This window comes from Rhinolophus sinicus, chromosome 2 (assembly GCF_057876585.1).
Source record: "Rhinolophus sinicus isolate RSI-liver-muscle chromosome 2, RSI-T2T, whole genome shotgun sequence".
Lineage (NCBI taxonomy): Eukaryota > Metazoa > Chordata > Mammalia > Chiroptera > Rhinolophidae > Rhinolophus > Rhinolophus sinicus.
The window spans coordinates 185,164,515-185,189,160 of record NC_142502.1 but is presented as its reverse complement, the minus strand read 5'-3'; the positions used below and the strand labels follow the sequence as shown (position 1 = coordinate 185,189,160).

Genomic DNA, 24,646 nt, shown 5'->3' with positions numbered 1-24,646 from the left:
GTCACTCACCCTGACAGTTCCCCCACCAGGTACCTCTTTGGCTGGTCTCCAATTGGTCTCCAATTCTCTGGAGACATAGTCACTTCAGCTCAGGCCCTCATCATCTCCTTCCTGGTGGGTTGCAAAATCTCTCTCCGTTCCAAACATTTGTCATTCCTCTGCCAGTTGTTTTCCAAAAATAGATGTAAGAACGCTGTGAGACTCAAAATCCTTCGATGGCTCCTTGCTGCCCACAGCGATGGCTTGGCAGTGGAGGTCCACTGGGGTGTGGCTCCTACACAACTTTTCCTGTCACCTGCCCCACCCCTGCTCCCTCCATCTCAGTCAAGGGGCTCCCAAGCAAGCCAGGACATCTCCCACCTCAGGGCCTTTGTCCCTGCTGTATTCTGTCAGAAATGTCCTCCCTCTTCTCAAGAGAGCCCGTATTCTTCCTTTGTGACCCTGTTCCAATGCCGGCTCCACTTTCCCCACCTCAGCTCCCCCAGGCAGAATCCACCATTCCCAAAGCATATAGCATACACCCCCATGGGGCACTGACAGCATTTGTGCTGATGTGACCGGTCTCCAGATGGAGCAACCTGAGTGCTGGACCACATTTAGTTATGTACATATGTACCTGAGGGCTGGTGCGAGATTTTGAGATTAAGAAACATGAGACCTTATGTGAAAAATAGAGTTCACAAAAACAATATGGGCAACACGCCAAAGAAGCGTATCTAGGACATTTTACACATGTAATCTGTAACAATGGAGTCTGTACAAGGAATTCCACCTACCCCCAATGGCTCATCAGAAACTTTGCAGGACCGCTCTTCCATGCATTTTCAGGGAGATGCCTGTCCATTTGTTTTGCTTGTGAAGGACCACATACCTACTAAGTATTTTTTGTGCTTTGCCTGATCCTTCATCTACATGTTAAAATCCTCAGACTTCCTGTCTCAGAGTTAGTGTCCCCATTGGCTAGTGGAGTTATTGTCCCCGCCGTGTGGCCTGCTTGGAGTTTTGTGATGCCTTGGGGAGCTTTCAGTAAAAGGGCTGAAGGACACCAAAGCAAGGACACCAAAGTAAGTGATACGCGACAACCTCCTGATACCCAAGTAATATGGGCTCGGGATCACTTCAGACCAAACACATACCAGTCCCCCCTGCCCCCCTCCATGAGAAGCAAACCCACAAGTGGAAAAGCTGATTCCATTTCTTCTCTCTCTCTTGATGCTGTCACAAAATTCTCCTGATTTTTCCCTCCTTTTTTTTTTTTTCCCCAACCACTAGTTTTTCCCTTCCCCATAACCACCAACAGGAATAACTCAAAATTCCAGAGGCTGGAATTGATAGTCTCATAGTTTAGAAAACATATACAAAAGTGAGTCAAAAAATACTCGAATTTCAAATAAAAGAAACTCTCATCTGGGGAAGGATTGTACGACTCGTTATACGACTCGTGTAATAAAATGTCAGTTTGGGGCAAGTGACGTAATCCCTCTCTTTGCTGGCTACCTACAAAATGAGGATAGCATCTCAACAGTTTAATATGGACATTGTTGTGTAATGAAAATGTTTTACCACTAGTAACATTTTCTTCAAAGAGTAAAATACGCAAATAGGAGCCAGCAAACAGAGCCCTGGCCTCCCAGCTCCCATCTGGGGTATTTTGACTCCGGGTGGTGAACCCACAATGCAATATATAGATAATGTATTATAGAATTGTACACTTGAAACCTATATAATTTTACTAAACAATGTCACCCCAACAAATTTAATTAAAAAAAAAAAAGGGCAGTAAGCATAATACCCACCCCCCAATTTGTCACAGGCAAGAGAAGTTTACTAGAGGTTAAGGCCAGTGTTCCTCAGTCCGGAGCCTTCTGGCAACTGTGTTACAACTGCTGAACCTTCACTGGAAAGATCGATCGACAGTGAAGCCATAGGAAAAGAATGTGAGATATCTTGTTGCCAGCAAGCGGGTGACACCCAACTCGACATAGCTTCTGCCTCCATTCACAAACGGAGTGAGCCTGGATCACATCCCAGTTGTTCGACAAGACTCACCTGAGACTGCCGTCATCCTGGCATAACAGGCAAGCACGGTGGGGAAGGGGCAAGGCCTTCCTGAGCAAGTACACTCACAATAATGCCACTAAAGACATTTGAAAACAGTGCATGGACACCAAAACATGGAAAGAGCATCCTGAGAGCCAACGTGTTCTCTGCATGTGAGAATCAACTCAGAGAATAATCAAATGCCATCTTCCAAGCCAGATGTCTCTAGGAAGCCCCAGCCATGGCTCTGCCACATTTCAAGTGTCCACATTTCAAGTATCATGGTGGCCACCGGCTAAACCCAGCATATCAGTAAGAAATACGTATCAGCAGTACCACCACTTAGGAGGGAAAGTGTGGGATTCAGAAAACAAGAGTCTGGGTCAAGTCCTGAATTTACTGGCCATGAGACTTTGAATACATCATTTGATCTCTCTGGACCTCGTTTCTCCATCGCCAAGATGAACATATCCCTGTCTACCTCAAAGGGTTGTTTTAAGAATCAAACGAGTTCAGGTATGTGATCGCTGAACACTACCAAAAGAAGGTTAACGTCTTTACCACCCTGAATAACAAGTGTTGATCCTCTATTATATGCTTATCCCTATGCTAGATAATGAAGGATTTTTTCTTTAATATGAAATATAGTTTCTGTCCCTTAAGCAGCTTATCATATAGTGAGGAAAACTGGGGAGGTGGAATATTTAATGTTTATTGAGTTTCAATAGGTCTGACACGCTTCACAAAACAAAATAAACAAAACCCTTGGTGATAGGAATTATTATCCCATGTTCCCCAGTTGAGGAAACTGAGGCTCAGAGGTTATATAACTTTCTTGAGTCATAGAGCTCGGAGGCAAGGGTGGGGATGCCACACTCTCCCTTCCACACCCCATTTCTCCAGAGTGGAAGACTTTCATCTCACAATAGTGGAAGTCTTGCCATCTCACTGGCAAACAGCGTGAGACACAATGGATCTGGTGAGCTGGGTGGGACAGACTCTTGGATGTCAGGCAGGGAGGTTCTGCCATTATCTCGCAACTACTTCAGATGTCCCTTCAATACAAGCTGTGTCATCAGAGTGAGGCCCCTACGTGCATGTGATGAGCCCTGCAAATGGTTGGTGTGGTGAGGGAGGATTAGGTTGCATGGCCAACCAGCAAGCGCTTGGAGGAACTGGACAGGGTTCCTGCCCTCTTAAGGTGGAGGCCAACTATCAAGTATCTTTGTGCCAGGCACTGTGTGAGATTCTTTAACTCCATTATCATATTTAAGTCCACAAAATTTGATATTGTTTCCCTCATTTACAGATGAGAAAACTGAGGACTGGCAGAGAAGTAGATTGCTGAAGGTAAAAATAGGAGGCAGATCTGAGATTTGAATTCAGATCTATAAACTGTGGGGATCTAAGATCAGATCTACTCTCAGAGCCATGGGACATTGGACATGAAAGGGACCAGATTATCTATCCAACCTCCTCCTTTTTCTGAGACCCAGAGAGAAATGACTCAACTGAGGTCACCCTCTGGGTCAGTAGAACTTGAGCTAGAACCCAGATCTCACTCACCCCACCTCTTTATTTCCACAAGTCTGTTAGAACCATGTGTTAGGACTACTGGGGAGGTGTCCAAAATTCATTCCCTACTCTGAAGCCCGTGATTTGGGAAGGTACCTCAAAGACCCACCTGCTCTTTAAAAAACATGGCTTCATCCTTGAACTTAAGAAAATTATTGCAAAACAGATAAAAAGATGCTAAACCTCAGTCATAATTTTTTAAAATGCAAACCAAAACAATGAGATGCTATTTTGCATCTAACAGACTAGCAAAGCCAAGTTAGATAATGCCCATGGTTGATGAGGGTATGGCCCTTTAGGCAGTCCGATAGCCCATTGATAGGAGTCTAAGTGGGGTAGCCTTTTGGAAAACCATTTGGTAAGATCTCTAAAAATCAAAACTATGCGTACCTTTTTCACAGCAACTCCAATTCTAGGGATTTATCCTATGGCTGTATTTGATCGAGTGTGCAAAGTGTATAGATGGATATTTATTGCAGGGTTTTTGTAAGTGTGGAAAATTGGGGAGAAAAACCCTCATTACTCACCAATAGAGTCTAGTTATCAGACATCAATACGAAGAAATAATATGCAGCCATTTGTAAGTGCATTGGGTTTATTTGTGCTAACATGGAAAATGTTAAAATATAGGAAGTTAGGACGTAGGAAGCAAGCAACCTGAGGAGAATGTGTACAATATGAGTCCCATTTGTGTGAGAAAATAAAACATAAGTATATTGGCAGATACATAGGAAATAACTGAAAAGATACACAAAAATTGTTAACAGTGGTTATCGCTAGGGAGAAGGATGGGATGGAGAAGGGAGTACTCCACTCTAAACCCTGCATGTTTTAAATTTTCTTTCTTTTTTGTCTTTACCTTTTTTGTTTACTTGTCCCTCTCTTTTGGTTTAGCTTTTTTAAAAAAATACTATGAACATGTATTATTTTTATAATTTTAAAAAATAGTAAGAAAATTCAAAATAAGGTATTGCCAACAGCTCATAGGTATGGGTTTTAACTTCTGTTTGAGGGAGCTCTTAGAGACAAACTAAATAAGCCTACATTCAAATTTACAAGATAGACCGAACCTAAGTTCTAGTAACCTGGGGCCCTTACTGCTCTTATTTTTGCTTTTATGGCTTGATATTTATTCGTTCACCCCATATGTATTTTATGCCTACTGTGTATCCGGTACTGGGACTGCAGCCCGAGACCCATCGTCTTCTAGCGCAGGAAGATCATGTAAATGAATCCCAGACGGGGTACAGAAGGGAGGAGATTGAGAGGCAGAACAGATGCCTACAGAGGAACGTACCCACTCAATAAACACCTACTGGGTATTTTCTGTGTGTACACCAGGAGGCCGGGGACTTTCAAATGACAACAATACAAACCCTGCCTGCCCTCTCTTGAAAAGTTTCCACTCTGGTGGAGATAGACATAAACTGAAAATCATGTTATTACCAACAGAACGTGGTAGTGGGTGATGCAGAAGGTACGGTGGGTGTGCACACGACACGTAGCCCAGCCTAGAGGGCCAGGGAGGCCACCTGGAGGAATGGGGAATCCTGGCTGAGTCTGGAAGGTTGAATGGAACTTGACAAGCAGGAAGAGGAGGAGCAGGGAACTCTGGGCAGGAGGTTCTTATCGGAGAGCAGCCCTGGGGAAGGAGCAGAATTGCAGAAGAGCAGATGGAGCCATTCATTTACCCGCCCTGCTAAGGAGTTTGGACTTGATCTTGAGTGTAGTAGGGTAACATGATCTAAAATGGGGCTTTAGAAATGTCACTCTGACCACATTTAAAGATGGATTCCAGGAAGAAGGGGAAAAAGCGAGGGGGGACATTGTTTCCCAACTTGAGTTACAGTGGTACCTCAGTTTTCGAACGCAATCCATTCCAGAAGACCATTCAAGTTCTGAAACATTAGAAAATCGAGGCATGGTTTCCCCAAAGAAAGTAATACAAAATGGATCAATCCATTTCAGACCTTTAAAATCAACCCCTAAAACTGCAAATTTAGCATGAATTTTACTATCTAATGGTACCATAGAGCCATAAAATTTACGGCGTTCGTAAACTGAAAGGTTTGTCATTGGAGACGTTCGAAAACCAAGGTACTACTGTACTTCAGTGGCACAATTCAGATGATTTACACCATATCTGTGGGCCACCCATACTATTATTTATTTAATACTTTTCTTAGATCATTTAAAAATATAATTTATTTAAACAGCAAACCAGTGAATAAGAAATAAGAACAAGCTCCATGCTCCAGCATTGTACCCAGGCTTAACGGATAGAAATTGGAAATGGCTGGATGGGACAGTGAAAAGTGTCTGGTTGCTGATTTAGATCCCAAGAGTCCTGGAGAACAGGGAGCAGGAAGCTGGCAGAAGTAGACGAGGGACAGCTGGTGCTGAATGATGGCCACAGTGTTAAATCATTTTGCGAAATCCTGGTTTTTGTTGACCTCCTGGAAGCAGGCAACATGTGACTTGCTGACCACGCCTTCCTCCTATCTCACTTTCTTCTCTCAGCTTCTGCAATTCCATTTTTCTCCTACATTGATGATTCCCACTGTCCCCTCCATTTCCGTCTCCTCTGCTGGATCTTCTCCCACTCTCTCTGTGTTGGAAGTGTTGGTCCCATACTTTCTTCCCTCACTGCCATGGAGATTTATCCCATCTCCAGGCTTTCAATACCACCTCTGTGCTCATGTCCTTCAGCCCAGACTTCTCCCCTGGACTCTAGACTCATGTCCAACGTCTACTGATACATCCACTTGGATCGCTAATAAAAATCTTGAACTTACGAGTATGCCCCACATGGGACTCCTGACCTCCCTGTCCTACACCTGCAGTCTCAATGATGATAGATCATTTCAGCTTTCAACTGAAGACCTTATATTAATAGTTGTCCTCGACTCTCTCTTTTTTTCCCCCCTCATACTCCATATCCAACTTTCAGGACATATTGCTGATCCTACCTTCAGACTAGATCCAGAATTTGTCCACTTCTCCCCACTGCACTCTACCACCCAAGGCCACACTACTAGCGTCTACTTGGTCTCCCTGCTCCCACCTTTGTCCCTCTACCATTCAGCAGCCAGATTATGTAAAGACATGAGTGAGATCACGTCACTGCCCAAATCCAAACCCTCCAATACTTCCCCATCTTGGTAAAAACCAAAGGCCTAAACGTCCCCCGTCCTCCTCCTCTGTCCCCTCCAGCCATACTGGTCTCCTGCTGTTCACTGTCCCCACCTTCTGCAAAGCTGTGCCTTTACTTGGACCACTCCTCCCCACCTCCTTGAAGGCCTTTCCTCCTCAAGTCTTCTAAGCCCAGCTCCACCCCATGCCCCCCAGCTGCCTGCTCTGCTTTATTTTTCTCCCACAGAACTTGCCACTTTCTAACACACCATGTAATTGACTTGTATTTTTATGGTCTGTTACCCAAGTAGGATGCTGGAGGAAAGCAGGGAGAGATTTTGTCCCTTCTGTTCACTGGCTTATCCCCAGATTTAGATCACTGCCTAGGATATAATAGGTCTTTCAGTAAATATTTGTTCAATGAATGAGCAGACCCGGGATAAGAAGGAAGCTTCTGATCAGGAAGGAAAATTTGGGCCTGGGGTAGAGGTGGAAACGAATGGAAGGGAGGTGGTTAAGAGCAGTGGGACTGCAATAGGACCGCTGGAAGGAGCAGAGTGGCTAAGCGAGATTGAGGAAGGAGCTCCGGAGGGGACGGGAATGCAGGGTGGGGGAGTTGAAGCCCAGACGGAGGTTCTGAGGCCAAGGGCTAGGTGGAGATTAGAAGTGGGAGACTGGTGGGGCCAGCAGTGAGGTGGGGCCCAGAAGAAGGGGAGCGGGGGGCACTTGGGACAAGGTGGCTCAGGCGAGGCTGATGCGACCACTCGGCAGGTACCCACCCTGGCCTCACCCTAGGCGGGAAACATCGGTTAGGAGACTGTAGCAGTTGTCCAGTGACTGTCACATACCGGACAGTATGAGATGGATGAGCAGAAGGTTGGAAAACCGGACAGCCGAGGTGGGTAAGGCGAGGAGGGAGACATCTGATTTTTCTCGGGTAGAAGCCAGAGGCCTCCTAAGTAAGTGGACGCGGACTGAGAGGTGAGGGCGGACATGAGGAGGGCGGGGCGCTTCAGAGACCCCAGGGAGGAAGGTGCATGAGGCGGCCGAGCAGGGAAACGCGGGGCGCCCGTGAGGGGTGCGGCTGCCGGTAAGAATCCTCCCCGGCTGGAGCAGCGCAGGGCGTGGGTGGGCGGGCGCCGAAGGAAGAGCTCCAGCGCCCAGGAAGACGGAGCCAAGTCACTGTCCGTCCCGCAGGTGGGCGAGCGAGGGCGCGACCGAGCGGCGACACATCGCCTGGGTGCCCTTGGGTGGGCGCGTGGAGGCCTATCGGGGGGCGGCAGGTGCGCGCCGGGGCCGCGCGGCCCCACGAGTCGGAGCCCGAGGGAGGTCACTACAGCCTGAAGGGCTACAGAGACGCGGCTACCCCCACCCGCGCCGCTCGGCCCCGTCGCCCCCGTCCCGGCGCCCTGTGCGCCAGCCAATCAGATGGCACCGCTGGTCGCCCGGCCCCAAGGCCCCGCCCCGGGCCGGCGCGCCGCCAGCCAATGGGCGCCCGAGTGCGGGCTCCCAGTGCGCGCAGCCCGCGCGGAGCCGGCTCAGAGCGAGAAAAGCGAACCCAACCCGTCGGGGCCGCTGCTCCGGACCCGCAGCCGCCGCCGCCGCCGCCGCCGTCGCCGCCGCCTCCTCCCCCCGGATCGGGTGTACTGTCCCAACCCGAAAGTCCAGTTCTGCGGCCCGGCAGCGGCGAGCGAGCGCGATGACACAGGAGTACGACAAGTGAGTGAGTGCCGGCGCGCGAGTTCGGCCGGGCGGCCCCGGGAGGCCGCTGCCCACCGGGCCGGCCGCACCTGCCGCGAGGCCGGGCCAGCCGAGGGCGGGCGGGGGGCGCGGGTGTGAGGCCGGGCTCCCGGGGTCCGAGGCCGGGCGAGGCGAGGGCGGGTGGGGGGCGCGGGTCCTGTCGTCTACTCTGCGGCAGCCTCTGCCCCTCAGCACCCCCCGCCTTTGTTTCACCGAAACCCCTGTGGAGACCCTTGGTGTTGGGGTTGGACTCCGTAGAGGAGCCCTTCACCCCGCCTCGGCGTCCTCGTCGGGAGGACCACCTCACGGGCGCGCTCCCTTCTGTGGTGTCCCGGTGGCCCCGGTGCGCGGAAGGAGATTCGGGGGCGCCTTGCCTCACGGGCTGCGGCGCTAACGTGCGGATGTGCCCCGTGGCCCCTACCCGGGTCGCTCTTGCTCAGTGGAGCCAATGGAGCTCTTGGGGAAGCGCCCCGCGGCTGGAAAGGTAGAGGTCTCCAGGTAATCTCTTGTCGCTAGCCGTGTCATTGGGCCGGACTGCTAGAACTCCCGAAAGGAGAAATTCAGGGAAAAGTTGAAGTGCTCCGGTGTTCTGGCATTTTCTTTCCCCTGGCTGGTTGTGAGAGTGAGAAAATTGCTGTAGGAGTTATTTTGCCGCTTGCATCATTGATGGTAATTACAGATATACTGTAATTTAAAATACTCAGTAAATATCAAGAGGATGAAACTTCGAAATTAGGGTGATAAGCTTGAAAGTACTGTGCTAATGTGTGCCTTTTGGAATTTGTGATTAAAGAAATGTTTTGACAGATGTAAGGTGGTAATATATGACATTAACATTAGAGGACACTGGGTGAGGGATATTTCTGTATTTGCTTTGCAACTTTAATGTAAATATAAAATTGTTCCAAAATAAAAAAAGAAATTATTTAAAAAAAAAGTAAATCGCACCAAGCCAATCAGTATATTTCAGGTCAGTAAATCCAAGGCGAAAGGTATACCTCCCAGTTTTACAATTATTTCCTAAGGATCCCTTTCTTTAAGTGTACTCTTTCTGGATGAGAAGGTTACATATTATGTATGGACTATTTTAAATAGATTAATCTTTGTATAATGTGCAGTTAAATTATCGCTTGAAATATAGTATTTCGGAAGTCTTTGAGAGATCATTGATGAGGGCTTTAAGATTCCCCCAAGGCAGTGATGAGCCTTTAGGGACTAGCAACAGCCTGTCATATGAGGAAGTAGACTAAGAAAAGCAGCTGGTTTCATGTTTATTTCTCTCGTACAGTTTAGATAAGACAAGTTTCCAAAGCTAAAATTTTGGCTTCAGGCACACTTTGGAAATGTAAGACACTTTCAGGGTGATCACAAACAAAACCTTTTGCAAAAAATACTTTATTTTCTGCTGCTTCCACAAATCTGGACTAGGCGTGGGAGAAGAAGGGAAGCTGAAAAACTAGCGTTATGGGAATTGAATGAGCCAAGTACTATCATAATCTTTTGGAAGTAGCTATTACACTATTAATAATAGCTTAGCAGTATACCAGTAAATCACCCCAAGGTAGCTCTTATGCTCTACCCCTGGTGACATAGGGAATGCCCCTTTGTGTATTTTTTTTTTAATTTGTGTAAATAGTCTTCATTTTTAAACAAACTGTCTGCTTTGAACAACCCATTGTGTTTGTTTTGTGTTAAAATACGACACCACCTTGAGACTTTTTTCTACCAAATATAAGCTCCTATGACTTTATGCCTAGACATGAGTAAAAAACATTGCCTTTGAAATAAGACTTAATTTTGACTGAGATAAATTAAGTTATTGGATTCTTCCCCACCCCCTTTTTCAAAGATGTTCTCCTTTTTCTAAATCTGTATCTGTTTTTAAAGGGCCTGGGTGACTGCCAAATCCTAACCTTTGTTGATTACTTGAAAAGATAATCAGTCTTTCTACATTCACTTTTCGAGTAGGTAGGTCACCTTTAGGCCATTTACATATTTCATTTGTGTGTTGCAATGAGAACTGATCCTTAAATTTGCTTGTTAGAGTAGTGATAATTTAGAGTGATTCTGAACATTAAAATTTTTTTTCCTTAAAAAAACAACAACCAAACCCACTTCATTTTGCTGGAGTTAGTGTTCCACTTTTTCTCTTTATTGACTTATCAAATAGTACCAACTGAACAGTTGTAGAGACTGTTTACATTTCAGGTTTTTGGAATCATAGTGTTTGCTTTAATCTTTTAAATTAAATCTTCTATAAGAGTTTACTAAGATTTACATTGATTTTCTGGAGTTTTCCCATCAAACTACAGTGTTAAAATGAAACAGTTCTTGCCCAGTGTGGAAAACTGGTAAAGATTTTTAAAAACAGATTTCCCCACCTATTTTCTTAAAAATCTTTTTGCTCAGTGGCTTCATTTATTGTTGTAGATTCTTAAGTGTTTATCTCTAAGATAAACAGTTAACTCCCATGCAAGAAAATTATGCCTCCTTATTGATTTACAGTCCCCTTTGGCCACATTCCATGTTCAATCTGCTGGTAATCAGTAGAATATTCTAACTTTCTCATATACCCGGGAGGATTAAAGAAGTATCCCTTTTTCATTCCACCCCCTCCTCCACTCCCCTTTGTTTGTAGGTAGGAAAGTTTTTAAGACATGGCATCAGCAGGAGAAAGAGAGAAATAACATGTAGCAGCATGATAATTGAACCATATATACTGTCTCGAAGAGGGTACAGTCCTGATTGCATATGTCTAAAAGAATAAATGTTCTGTTTTGTCTTAGTTTGTCCTTATGTTTGTTTATGTGCAGTGTTTGAATAGCCTGCATTTTTTTGGAGTGTTGGTTTTTGTTTTTTCCTCCCAAGTAGTATATGCTGCATACCATGTGTAGGTTAACTGTAGGTTCCTTGGCTGCCTAAATACCCTGTATCTTGCTGGGTGACCCATTGGCTTGCTTTTCAGTGGGTTGTCTTCTGGTTTTGTCTTAATTTGCTTTACTAGGATCATTGATGAAACAATGGACTATTTTATGGGAATATCAGTGAATTGGTTGTTTGGTTCTTTAAAAATTAGCTTATGATGCCTTGCAGTAGAAAAGTGTGATATATATATATATATATTTTTTTAATTTCTCTGCAGCAAACGGCCAGTGTTGGTTCTTCAGAATGAAACACTTTATCCACAACGGCGCTCCTATACCAGTGAGGATGAAGCCTGGAAATCCTTCCTGGAAAACCCTCTCACTGCAGCAACCAAAGCGATGATGAGCATCAATGGAGATGAAGATAGCGCGGCTGCACTGGGCTTGCTCTATGACTATTACAAGGTAGGTTGGCCTGCTCTTTAAAAACCCTTAACAACAGTCCACGATGCACTTGATTCAACGGCATATAAAACAGTAATTTGCTGGGAGAATAATGCAAGTTGCTTCTGTAGTGACTATAAATAGTTTAATGAGTACTTTGAATTACTATGGTTCAAAGCTGAAAGTCTGCGATCATAGAATCAAAGAGTTGTTTTTAAAACATGTGAAGTAGCCAGCTGTTCTGGCTCTGTCTGCCAGGTAAAGCTACCATAAAAGAAGATGGTAGATGTGTCTTATTGAGATTGAATATTTTCCCAAAGGTAGTTCTTAGTGCCATCAGAGTGGACAGTGGTTCATTCCTCTGTAGTCAGAGTGATTTCCTTTTCCCTTAATGATATTACAGAGCCTTTGATTTGATTTGATTATAGGATTCATGAAAAACAAAACAAAACATTATTTTCTAGTCTTTGACTTTCTAGTTCTAAGATCAGAGCATATTTTGTTTCCTGTTTCTGGATGAGAATTAAATACAGTCTCTTCTCTGCCTGGAGATTTATGTGGTGTTCCTATCTGGACATGAAACCACTGATCTGTATCATCATTGTCCTAATAATACTAGCTACCACCTACTGAGTCCCTGTACTGTGCTAGCCATGGTAACAGTGTGGGTGTTATTTCTGATGCTTCCAGGATCCCTGCAAAATATGTGGTATTATCCCTAGTTTGCAGATGAGAACAATCAAGTTCTCAAGTCACACAACTAGTAAGTGTTGCAGCCGGATTTCAGACCTGGTCTGGTTTGTGCCAAAGCCATCCTCCAGTAATGCCATACCATCGCCTGTGGGATGTGCTTTGCTTGCTGGATTCTTTCAGACCAAGAGCAGAATGTGCAGAGGGCTACATATTATAGTTTCTTTTTGTCATCGTATGGTTTTTAAACTTCCAAACCTATAGAAAACTTAAAATAACAGAATAATGAATAATTAAATCCTGAGTATTTTCACTTAGCTTGACCAATTGCCCGCTTTTTGTTACATTCTGACACTATTCTTTTCTGAATATAAGAAATGCAGAGGGAAAAAAACAAAGAAGATAGTTTGATTATCAAAATTAAGGTGGGACCGAAACAAAAGATTTAATTGTTTTCTGGTATGAGTTCATGTGTCCAGCTTGTTGTGTTTGAGAGACTGAGGTAAGGATATTTTTCTTTGAATCTGAATGGAAACTTGTATAGTAACTAATGATGCAGGAAGAAAGCCTTGCCTGGGAAGTGTATCCACGAAGGGTTCTACTTTATAGTAGAATTTGTTATATATCTGTACTGTTTATGGAATGTTTTATTGACTCAATCAGTGTAAAAACCGTAAGTTCCTAAGTACTATGAAGTTTAAAATTACATATTTTTAATTGAAACTTTTGAGAATGGGAGAAAACCACCAAGTTTAGTGCCAGAGAGACTGACAGAATGACACGAATTGCAGTGGCTGTATATGTGTGTTTTAAATAAAGGGTCCTTAGGGTATTATACATCTTAGGATGAGATAAATCCTCATGTTTGTCCATTAATGGTGACAATCTATGTCAAGCTTCTTTTGGTAGGTGTAGGGTTATTATTATTTTTCTTAATGAACTGTTTTATTTGTTTTAGTTCTTTGGATGTAACCATCAGTCAGTTTTACGTAACTTTGTTAAAGCTTGAAGGGCACATTGTTAATACATGTTAGAATTTATTTTGTCTTTAAGGGTAAAACAATGTAGGAATAGAATTCCTACATTCACGTTGAATACCAGTTTCAGACATCTTAGAAATGTTGGAGTACGTGTTGGGAATAAGTCTCAGTTGGGCTCATGTCAACAGTACACCCACTAATGTTTGCCTGCTTTCACCTTCAATGCAAGGAAGAGCAGACTCAAAAGAAATAGAACAAACTGAATTCAGTTTGGCCTTTCGATAATGGACAGTATGAATTCCAAAATAGCTAAAGAAAATTATCATTTGAAACCAGCGTTTGGATCTTGGGAATACACTGGTAACACGGCTGATCCTTTTCATTTTGCATTTGATCTACAAGGAACGGTAGCAGAAAAGAGCAGCAAGAAAGTTTGAAGAGCCCAGTTGTGTTCTCAGTAGTTTATTATATTATTTAGATAAATGGATAAAACCACTGGAGGTTTTTTTTTTAAGAGATGAAACCCAAACTCAATGACAAAATAAATTTGTGATGCCCGGAGTTTATTTGGTAGTAAATACAGTAGTACCTCAGTTTTCGAATGTAATCCAGAAGACCGTTGGAGTTCTGAAATGTTTGAAAACAGCCCACAGCTAGGCCTCAGGATCTTCCACTCAGTGGAAGCCGCATGATATGTTCGACTTACGAGGCGTGTTCGAAAACCGAAGCATTTATTTCCAGGTTTCCGGTGTTCGTAAACCAAAGTGTTCGTCAATGGAGATGTTCGAAAACCGAGGTACTACTGTAATTGGTTTTTACATATCAACCTCGTGACCAGATTGAGGGCAGACACTGTCGTATTCATTGTGTTCTCCCAGAGCCTGGTGTTTCGTAGGCATTCAGTAGACATATGAATGGTTGAACTTACTGAAAAATAAAAGGCTGTATCTGTACTTCACTAAGTAAGGACTAAGTTGTCATCATGTGTGTTAATATCTAAGGTTCCAAGAGAGAGAAGATCATCAACAGCAAAGGCAGATGTTGAGCATCCAGAGGCAGATCACAGCAAAAGGTAATGTCTAACACAGAGCATAAAACAGTGCTCTTAAAAAATGCCAGGTTTCTGTGAAAATAAGATGAGCGTTTATTTAAACGAACAAGCACTAGTGGAAGAGATAGATAAGTTGGAGTCTTAATTCACATTTCCTCTTACTAATTATGATTCTATTACTCTGAGAAGTTACCAGTTTTTTAGATGTAGTTGCCTTTTCTAGAAAACAAAGCATTAACTTTCTCCTCCTCCAAAGGGATGTTTTTAGTAATAACATAGTGTTTGCTGATTTGTCTTTGATGTTCTCTTAAGAAGGATGTGGCAGTGGTGGGTGTCTATTAAAAAACATTAAGTACCAATGATCTTGAATAACTGCCTAAGCAAAACTTACTAAAGTACGTTTAACTGTATTCCAAACTCCTGTTGAAGTTATTTTTGAAATGCTTGACTTTAGAGCCATGAAAAAAATTAAATATACCTTTTAAATCACCCTGTGTTCTACTAGTAATAAAAGAATACAACATTTTTAAAGAAAGAATGATTACTCACAATCCCACTATCCTGACGATGTATTTCTTTACTCTTGGGGTGTGCATGCACGTTTTATGTGGTTGTGGTTGTGGTTGTATTCATGGATAGGATTTGGTAGTAAGGTTACTCCTATTTAGTATGTTTGATGAATATTTTCCATGTTGCTGTTTTAATCTTCATAATTACCCTTTGGCAAAGGCCTTATGGCCTTTATTTTCTATTTTTTTATTATGGGCATTTTCAAACATAACAAAAGTAGAGAAATAGTATAAGCCCACACCAATCATTACTAGCTCCAGCAGTTATCAACATGAATTCCTCCTGTTTGATTTACCCTTCTTCTTCTCTAACTTTTAAATTAATTAATTAATTTTTAAATTTACTTTTGCTGGAGTATTTTAAAGCAAAACGTAACTATCCTTAAGAGTAAGGCTGTGTCTAATGTTTTACTGTTGTAAAGCTTTAATGAACAACTTTCTAGATAGTTTTTTCCTTACGACAAATTCCTGGGGGTGAATTTATAGTTCAAGGTTTGGACATTTTATTTATCTTGAAATGTATAAAATTGTCAAATTGCTTTTTTTCTTAAAGGTGTCAGCCTGTATGATTTGAAGGGGCTTTGGAAATTCATTAATTTTGCCCTAGACTAGAAATCATCTTACACTGCCCAGGGTATTCATTAAACCAAAACTAATTTTATGCAGAGTATCTACTGGTACAATGTAATCATAGATTTTCTTTTGGTAAAAGAGAAAGCCAAATAAGTACTAGGAAAAGTGGTGGCCAAGTAATAATAGCTCATATTTCTTGAACTCTTGTGTGCCAGGCATTATTGCACACATTGCAGTGTATCATCTCATCTTATCTTCATCACAACCTCGTGACAATAGATACCATTATTGTCCCCATTTTATAGATGAGCATGTAGTTACTAAGAGATGAAGTAACTTGCTCAAGATCACATAGAATTGGAACCGAGACAGTCTGACTTTAGAGTCTGTGCTTGAACTATCATCCTAGACTGCTCCAGCTAACCACGTTTGTAGCTTCTGGGTTCTAGTAAAATATGATAATTTTATTAGGATTATTGACAATAAAGTGTAATAGAGGAGAGCTCTGAGTTCTCAGTATTCAAATGAAATTTTACTTATGGCTTTTGGACTTGACTTATCTATTAACTATGAAGTCTTTTCTTTCTCTAGTAATGGGTTGTGCCATTTTCTGTTTATTTGGTTTCTACCAAGTGTATTATTATTGCGCAGGACCCAAGAGTCCAGTGCCATTAGGAAAATAAAAACTGTCAAAGAACTGTGTCAGCATTGAGTTTGAAAACACAGTTTTGTTTTGTTTTTCTTAAAGAAACAGCATACCAAATGTGACTGAGCAGCCCCTCATTTCTGCTGGAGAGAACAGAGTGCAAGTTCTGAAAAATGTGCCATTTAACATTCTCCTGCCCCATGGCAACCAACTGGGCATTGATAAGAGAGGCCATCTAACAGTTCCTGATACAACAGTCACTGTCTCCATAGCAACGATGCCTACCCACTCCATCAAGACAGAAACCCAGCCCCACAGTTTTGCTGCAGGAATCCCCCCAGCAGTGTATCATCCTGAGCCCACTGAGCGGGTGGTGGTTTTCGACCGGAACCTTAATACTGACCAGTTCAGCTCTGGTGCTCAACCCCCAAATGCTCAAAGGCGAACTCCAGACTCTACCTTCTCAGAGACCTTCAAGGAAGGCGTTCAGGAGGTACAGGAAACAAAAGCATCTTCCTAAGATTGCTGTGTGTTTGTATAAGTATTGGGTTCCACCTCTTCCTTGTTATGTAAGCCTGAAACTCAGCCTGAAATGAATGGATTAGGAACAAAAGTGATTTTTTTTCCCCCCAGAGAAAAGGCCTATGGGTATAATTTGTAAACTAAACCCATAAAACCAGAAATTATTATCAAGAGCACATGGCTAATCTTACCAGCAGCTGAGTTAACGATTATGATTTCAGCTATGTGATTTGCTGGAGGAGAAGGAGAACCCCATACATAATTTTCCATCGACAACAGATACACCGTTTCCCCGAAAATAAGACCTAGCCAAACAATCAGCTCTAATGTGTCTTTTGGAGCAAAAATTAATATAAGACCCAGTCTTATATTATAGTCTTATATAAGACACGGTCTTATTTTATTATAAGGAGCAAAAATTTTTGTTCCAAAAGACAGATTAGAGCTGATTGTCCGGCTAGGTCTTATTTTCAGAGAAACACAGTATCCACAGTCTGTTTCAGCTTTTGTCCTACATAGACCAAAACAAGCTCCCTGCAACTGGTCTTATTATAAAATGATTATCATGTGTTTGCTTGGTATGTCTTAGTTGGTAGTTTGTTAGGAAACAGGTGGGTCTTAAAAAATGCATTGTGTGAAATTTACAAATGAACTGCAAATACTTCTGAGGGTTTTGTGGTGATGAGCACTTTAATCAGATGAAAGGTAGAGACTGAAGATATTTGAAACTGTTTAATGATGGTTTGGGGGCGGGGAATTTCTGCTTAAGGAGTTAGGAACAGAGCAGTAACCTTTCTGGAGAAAGTGCATCCAGCTGAGTGCAAACTTGATGCAGTGGTAGCACCAACTCCTGAAAATCATGAGACTTTGGTTGCAAATTCTGGAATTTAACCAGAATTGGGATGTGTGGGAAAGATGGGAAAGGGCGTATTGAAGCACTTTGTGTTGAGTACCTATATAGATTGCTTTAATGCAACTGACAGACTTATAAAATGACTGTTTCTTTTTAATTTTCTAAGTTTGCATAATTAAAATTTATATTTTCAAACGAATGTTGAAAGAGTAGGGGTGGCTGTAAGCCATGAGCTTTCATGCTGTAATGGATGTCGGTCTTTAGTCAGCCTGATAACCAGTTAAATAGCTGTGGTTCATCACATTGATATTTCAGGTTTTCTTCTCCTCGGACCTCAGTCTGCGGATGCCCGGCATGAATTCAGAGGACTATGTTTTTGACAGTGTTTCTGGGTAACAGTTGTCTTTTAATTTGACTTTTCACTTTCAGCTTTTATGGTATTTCTTTTTAATTTGATACTGAAAAATCAGAGGTGGCTTTAGCGGGCTTTCACCTGTATCTTCCTACAGTTACTGTGGTAATAAAATCTTTCGCTGCTAGAGGCCATTTGCTTCAGTGCATTCAGTTTTAAACTCTGAGCTGTGTTTCATGTTTCCTTAATTCTTGGTGTTGGTGCTTTTTCTTTCCTTTGGTTTCTCTATGTGATGGTATTAGAATGGAATCTTAAAAAAAAGAGATGAGGGGATTAAATTGCTCTCTGAGATCTCTTGTGTTTCCAACAGTGTATAATTCTGTGTGAATTTAGGAATAACTTCAGGTACATAACCTTTTATTTTTTTAATTAGCCTCACTAATGATAAAATAAATGAAGTCAACATTTTTCTGACCTGATAACCTCTTTTAAACTTCACAAAATGTTATCTCATACTAGTAATATGAATATCTTCCAAGTTAATTATGAGCATATATAAACACCTTCAGATTTGTTTGAAAGGGTCTAGGATTTCATTTTATAATTTTGCTTTATGCATTTTTATGTGTCTATATTCTGAAATAAAAAAAGTTTTATTTAAAAGTCTACGATTTTATGGGAATCAAGACTTCTCTTAAAGACCTGCCTCAGGGTGCAAGAGTTACAAACTCAAATGCCTTTAGGATCTAGGCTCTAGGGGTTGGCAAACTTTTTCTGTAAAGGATCAGATAGTAAATGTTTTAGGCTTTATGGGCTGTACAGCCTCTGTTGCAACTACCCAGCTCTGCTGTTGTAGCACAAAAGCAGCTGTGGGTGATGCGTAAACAAAAGGTGTGGCTGTATTCCAATAAATTTTTGACAAAAATAAATGTACTTCATATACAAAAACAGGTGTGATTTGCCAACCCCTGGCCTAGGTACATTATTAAACAACTTCAGGGGGTATACAGATGGTACTATAAGGTAATAGGAAATGTAGAGAATTGTGGAGTGCCCATCTAAAGACATTTAAACTACAAGCAAAAACAACAAAAAAGTTCCGTGTAGACCAAATCAAATTTAATCAGAGAACTGCCAGCCACCTATTTGCAACCTTTGCTGGGTAAATACCAGACTGGCAGCATGTTTTGTGAGATTTCCTTCCAAAGTCCTTTTCACTTATTAGTATCTTTAGTACCCTGGGCCTTCAAACTTCTTCTAATGGTTAACATTACTTCATGAAATTTCTAGTAGGCACTGTGTAGTCCATCTGACAGATTTGAGAATTTCTTAATTCTCAAGTTAAGATTATATTTATTCTCAATCTTAATTCTCAAATTGCTTAAGATTATATTTATCACAGAAAAGGTAGCAAATGCTACTTCTAATAGGACATAGTCCTATTAGATGTTTCCTGGTAGTCTGCTGTTTCCACGCTGAAGCATTTCAAGATTGAGTTAAAACATAATAGGAGCTTCCAAGAGAGTGGATTAGAGATCTGTGACTTCTTTTGTTCTTTAGGAACAACTTTGAATATACCCTAGAAGCCTCAAAATCGCTTCGACAGAAGCCGGGAGATAGCACTATGACATATCTGAACAAAGGCCAGTTCTATCCTGTCACCTTAAAGGAAGTGAGCAGCAATGAGGGAATCCACCACCCCATCAGTAAAGTGCGAGTAAGTTATACTCTAAGTCCTGTTGTCTGGGAAAGCTACCAGAGCTTCATATTTCCAGGCCTGAAGCAGATTTAATAAATGAAATTCTAAAACTGCAGTTTTAAGCCTTAATTGTAAAATCTGACACTGAATGAGTTTTCCAAAGAAACTCACCCCTTAGTGTCTTTATGTTATAATGCATTCTCTTTCCTAGAGTGTGATCATGGTAGTTTTTGCTGAAGACAAAAGCAGAGAAGATCAGTTAAGACATTGGAAATACTGGCACTCCCGGCAGCACACAGCCAAACAAAGGTGCATTGACATCGGTAAGTGGCTCCAGAACCTGCTTTTATTCCCAGAGGCGCAAGCATCCAGTTTTCTAAATCCAGTTATTTTTGGCAGTGGTCAACTTCCTGCCGAAAACATTTGCATTTTTATGCCAGCTACTGATCTGTTCCAAACACTGTCCTCGGCCTCCTGGAATCAGTGCTCTTAACATTACTTCCTTCGTAAGGACATGTGCCCCATGCAGTGGTCTTCCATATGACACTGGGGCCAGAAGCTATGTAGCCAGCTCACATAAGAATGTCCCGCTTTGGGGCTGTAAATTTTTTGAAGGGTAATGTCTTCTTTAAGAGATTTTGATTATTTGGAGATGGGGGGGGGGGAGGAGGGGGGAGGGTGGGGGGGGCGGGGCAGGCCAATTAACAAGTAAGAAAAGACAATTAACAAGTAAAGAAAGAAAGGAAATACTGCCGATGTGCAATTACCTAACAATTTTCCCTAGTTACATGGTGAGTTGCAGTGCCAGGCTCTTGTATCTATCTCTAAATAGACCCAGAGAGTCATCATCTGGGGGGACAGCAGCAGACCTGTGCAAATTCGTAGTGAAGTAGCTTTATGAAACACCCCTGCTCTTGCTGTATATGTAATTTTTGCATAAAACTATTATTGTGTTATAAGATGACTCTTAATCTTAGTGTTACTTCTTTGTCTCTTATAATATTCATGTTCTCTTTCCAAAAGAATTAAAAGAACAGAGTTCTAATTGTGGTTCTTGACCTTGGGACAATTATTTAAACTTTTCCAGACCTAATATTCTAATTTTGACATAATAAGATAAAATTATATCTAAGCTTGCCTCCGTTACAAAAATTACTTTTCTTCATTTTTTTGAATGTCTTTCAACCCAGCAGAATGTTAATTTAAGTTATCTAGTGGTGATAATATGAAAAACTGAATCTTACTGTGAACTATAATCTCACGTTGGAACAAGAAATCACAAATGTCTTTTTCTTTTCATCACTCATATAGCTGACTATAAAGAAAGCTTCAATACCATCAGTAACATTGAGGAGATTGCTTATAATGCCATTTCTTTCACTTGGGACATTAATGATGAAGCAAAGGTAGGTACTGAAGTCCAGGGACTCCTAGACTTCCAGCTGTTTGAGGATGGTGGGAGGAGCTTAATGATTTGACAGCTGAAATTTTTTACAGTTCTGCATGTTTTCTTTGCTAAGGAATGGGGAGAATAAGCTCGGCTGAGAAGATAGGTTATAGTCATGAAGTGCATGAAAATGGGACAGAACTTTGGGAGGAGAAATAGCTATTATCTCATCAGTGCTATGCTTTCTTCCTGTATTTCAGAGCCGACTGGATTCTTTACGTTCTCTCTTTTCATTATTTCAGATTTTCTGAAAGTACAGCTTCTCCCCAGATGTTAGGAGACTATCCTCCCCTTTCTATCCTCTCCTCCCTCAAAAAAAGACAATTTTTGTCAACACACTTCCATACATGTAGTGCAGTGTGTGAGCCATCAGAGTGGGGTCAGAAGCTATGGGTAGGAGCCTGCCACCACTCACTGTTTGGCCTCAAGTCTGATTCCTCATTTACTCTGCTTCCTTTCATGATTTGCAAAGTAAAGTTTAATACCTGTCTTCCCCTCCTTCAGGAATGTGGGAAGGATTGGAACAATGTAAAGCTGTTGGAGTTTCTTCAGAAAGGCCCTTAAATACAAGTTATCATTAGCAATAGTCTGTTTCATATCGTTGCCTTTAAAGACAACTCATGTAAGATTCTTCTTTATCTTGGGCTTTTACAAGTGAAGAATTGCCTCCAATTCAGATGGTCATTTGGATAATTGGAATTTTTAGTATCTTTTAAGAAAAATTAAACATATTCTTAGGTCATTTCTGCTTTTCCCACAGCATTCTTCCCTTTTAGTAGAATTCCTCTCTTCACTAATTTGAGTTCTGGTATTTATTTCTTTTCATTAGTTTAAAAATCGGGAGTTCAGGCAGCACAATAGAAACATACATTATTTTTCAGACTGTTGTTAAAATAAGGTTGATCTTTAGTACTTGTTGTAATATTAGAAATACTTTTCTATATCAAGGACCAGGTACAAAGTTATGATCACTTTTCTGTCTTCTCTCAACCTTTTTTCTTTTATTTATTCAATAAGGATTTTAGTAATTATGAAATGAAACACTGTATTAGGTGCTAAAATATTGCAGAATTTCATTTTTCACTACCTAGGATTGCTTTCAAAAAATCATATGATGGGATTCTTGAGAACCATGTTAAGCTTTATTATAGTTGCTTTCCTTTTTTATTGTGGTCGTTGTGTCTAAAGCAAAAATGTGTCTTTAAGACTGCAGGATGTGGTAACGGGGTCCTCCAGTCTGTACGGAAACTTAAGTTATTGTAATCGCATTATTTTCCTGCTGACCACTCGATCCTATAGACATATCCTCAGGCTGCTTTAGTCCAGAGTTTGGTGCTGGATTAAACAATGAATTCATTACAGAGGCACTACTTTGAGGAAACGTAAACTTTTCATTTTATATAACTGTTGTTACAGTTATTTTGAAATTAAATATCATAATAAGACTCAGTGTACTGGCTGCTAACAGCCTTTAAGAAGAGTTGGCCCTGTGCCCTCCAGGTACTTCTGTTCTTAAAGCAAACTAGAGAAATACTTCCTGTTCGCCACTGAGGACTAATTGAGAAATTTTGGAGGAGCTGAGTAAGAACATGAAAACCCTGAATTCACTATTCTGACATATTTGTGACCTTGGGTTAGTCTCTTGGTTCACTAGTTCAATTTTCTCCCCTAGGAAAATAAAAAGGCTGTATTGGCCAACTCTCTTCTTTGTTGGAGTGTCGTCAGGATTAATAAACACTTGTCAGGGTACGTGGAGAGCTGGGCAGAAAGGCCCTGCAAATGGGCAGGGTGCTCTGTTTGTTTGATGTGTCACTCTTTGGGGTGGGAGTAATGAAAGCCAAGATGACGGGTAGGGATAACAGCTGGTTTTATTCTGAAGGCCTTCAGCGTATTTGTTTTGAAGAGAAATATTGTTGGAGGCGTGTCCTAAGTAGCTTTAATAGCATCGTTAATTGATGTAGGTAAATTCATTTTCATTTCCCCTTTCAGACCCCCCAGCGCTGACTTGATTTTTAAGCCTTTACCTGCTGCTGGAAGGGGGTTATGCCATTTCTTAATGAGGCTGCTACCTTTTGAAGCTGATATCAGGCATCAACGTTAAGTGTGTGTTGGAATTAAGGATCTGGATTCTTTGCTTTCCCCGGCCAAGTCGATGTTTTCTGTTTTCACACTTAAAGTAATTGATGCCTTAGGGCAGCTGGAGTGAACACGTACATGCAGAATCCTGTAGAGACTGTTTTTTTACTTCTTTTTCCGAAAGTATCCACTTGCTTGTTCTAATTTAGGATACGTTTGTTGATTCTTCCAGTTCATTCTTCCCCACAAGCATAAGGGTTTATTGGAGATACATGACATTCCCTCCTCCCTCTCACACACTTTTTTTTGTTGTTGTTAAAAGATATCTAATACACCCTTTTGGCTGTTCCAGGATCAGTAAAACCAGATTTCTGGCCCATTGTTGACATCTGAATCTTCCCTGTAGCTTCTGCCCATTTGAGAGGTGACTGTATTTTGAGGACATACCAGGCTGAATCTTGAACACCTTGTCTGAGATTCCAGTTTGGGGAAAACACTGTCAAAGCTAGACTCGTCTTGTGCTGTCCCTGTACACACTCCGTTCATCAGCGTAATCATATACCTGCTATTACCATGGAAACTTGAAGTTGCGGGACTTGTAAAAAAAAATCATTAGTTTTCAAAGTAGTGGTGGAGAAGGAAGTTGGTTTGCAAAGGAGAAAGATTTTAGAAACAGTCCTCGAGGCATCACTAATCTCGCCCCTGTGTAGACCTATTTCATTCATTTTTCTGTACTCCACACAAAGTTAGATTTGTTTGGGTAGTCGGGATCTTTTAAAGAGTTAGAAATCTCTGGACAAGTTAAAGTTCATCAGATATTGACATTTCATTGTGAAGTAACTTAATCAGATTTCTTCCCTCCTGATGTACAGGTGAGATCGGGCTGCTTAAGGTAATGTTGGCAGGAAGAAGCAGCAGTTACTTTTGAAACATTAAAAGATGGTTCTCTGGTGAGGTGCTGAAGTTTAGAATCTGTAAGCTAGGAGGGCACGAGTCACTTTGGGAGAGAGTGCTAGGACATGAGGGGGTGCATGATGGGAGGAAGGTAAACACACACTTGGCCTGTGTCAAGACGACCTAGAGCCAGCTGGGCACCTGGCCCCTATTGCAGGAATTCATAACTTGATCTAACAAATATCTGAGAGCCTGCTATGTCCAAGACATTCTGCTGGATCCAGGCTAAAACACTGAGATCTTAAATATAACATGATTTCTAAGGAAAAGTGTGCTAATACCACTTTACAAATAAACTTTGGAGACACAATTTATAAATTGTGGTTATCTGTTCTGCTCATTTCAATAGTCCCAAAACCAAGTGAGTCATTCTTCATAGGCTGCACATCTTGGCCGAGGGTTTAATTTCTTGCTTGGATTGTAAATCTGAGAGTTTACA

At 41.7% G+C, this 24,646-nt stretch overlaps 1 protein-coding gene across 4 annotated transcripts in view; it reads left to right on the top strand.

Moving 5' to 3' along the window:
- The first annotated feature begins 7,507 nt into the window (after positions 1 to 7,507).
- The window catches only part of GRHL1 (grainyhead like transcription factor 1), a 50,773-nt gene continuing 33,634 nt past the window's right edge, over positions 7,508 to 24,646 (top strand). The window contains exons 1-8 of one of the 4 annotated variants that reach the window (XM_088796303.1): positions 7,508 to 7,645; positions 11,630 to 11,816; positions 14,467 to 14,537; positions 16,407 to 16,797; positions 17,995 to 18,071; positions 19,592 to 19,748; positions 19,942 to 20,053; positions 21,042 to 21,136. In XM_088796303.1, coding sequence (XP_088652429.1) covers positions 11,751 to 11,816; positions 14,467 to 14,537; positions 16,407 to 16,797; positions 17,995 to 18,071; positions 19,592 to 19,748; positions 19,942 to 20,053; positions 21,042 to 21,136 — 969 coding nt within the window. In that variant the 5' untranslated portion in view covers positions 7,508 to 7,645; positions 11,630 to 11,750. Of the gene's footprint in view, positions 7,646 to 8,274; positions 8,467 to 8,660; positions 8,986 to 11,629; positions 11,817 to 14,466; positions 14,538 to 16,406; positions 16,798 to 17,994; positions 18,072 to 19,591; positions 19,749 to 19,941; positions 20,054 to 21,041; positions 21,137 to 24,646 lie in introns of those variants that run through there. The other 3 variants (XM_074331680.2, XM_074331679.2, XM_088796302.1) reach the window with 3 other exon arrangements.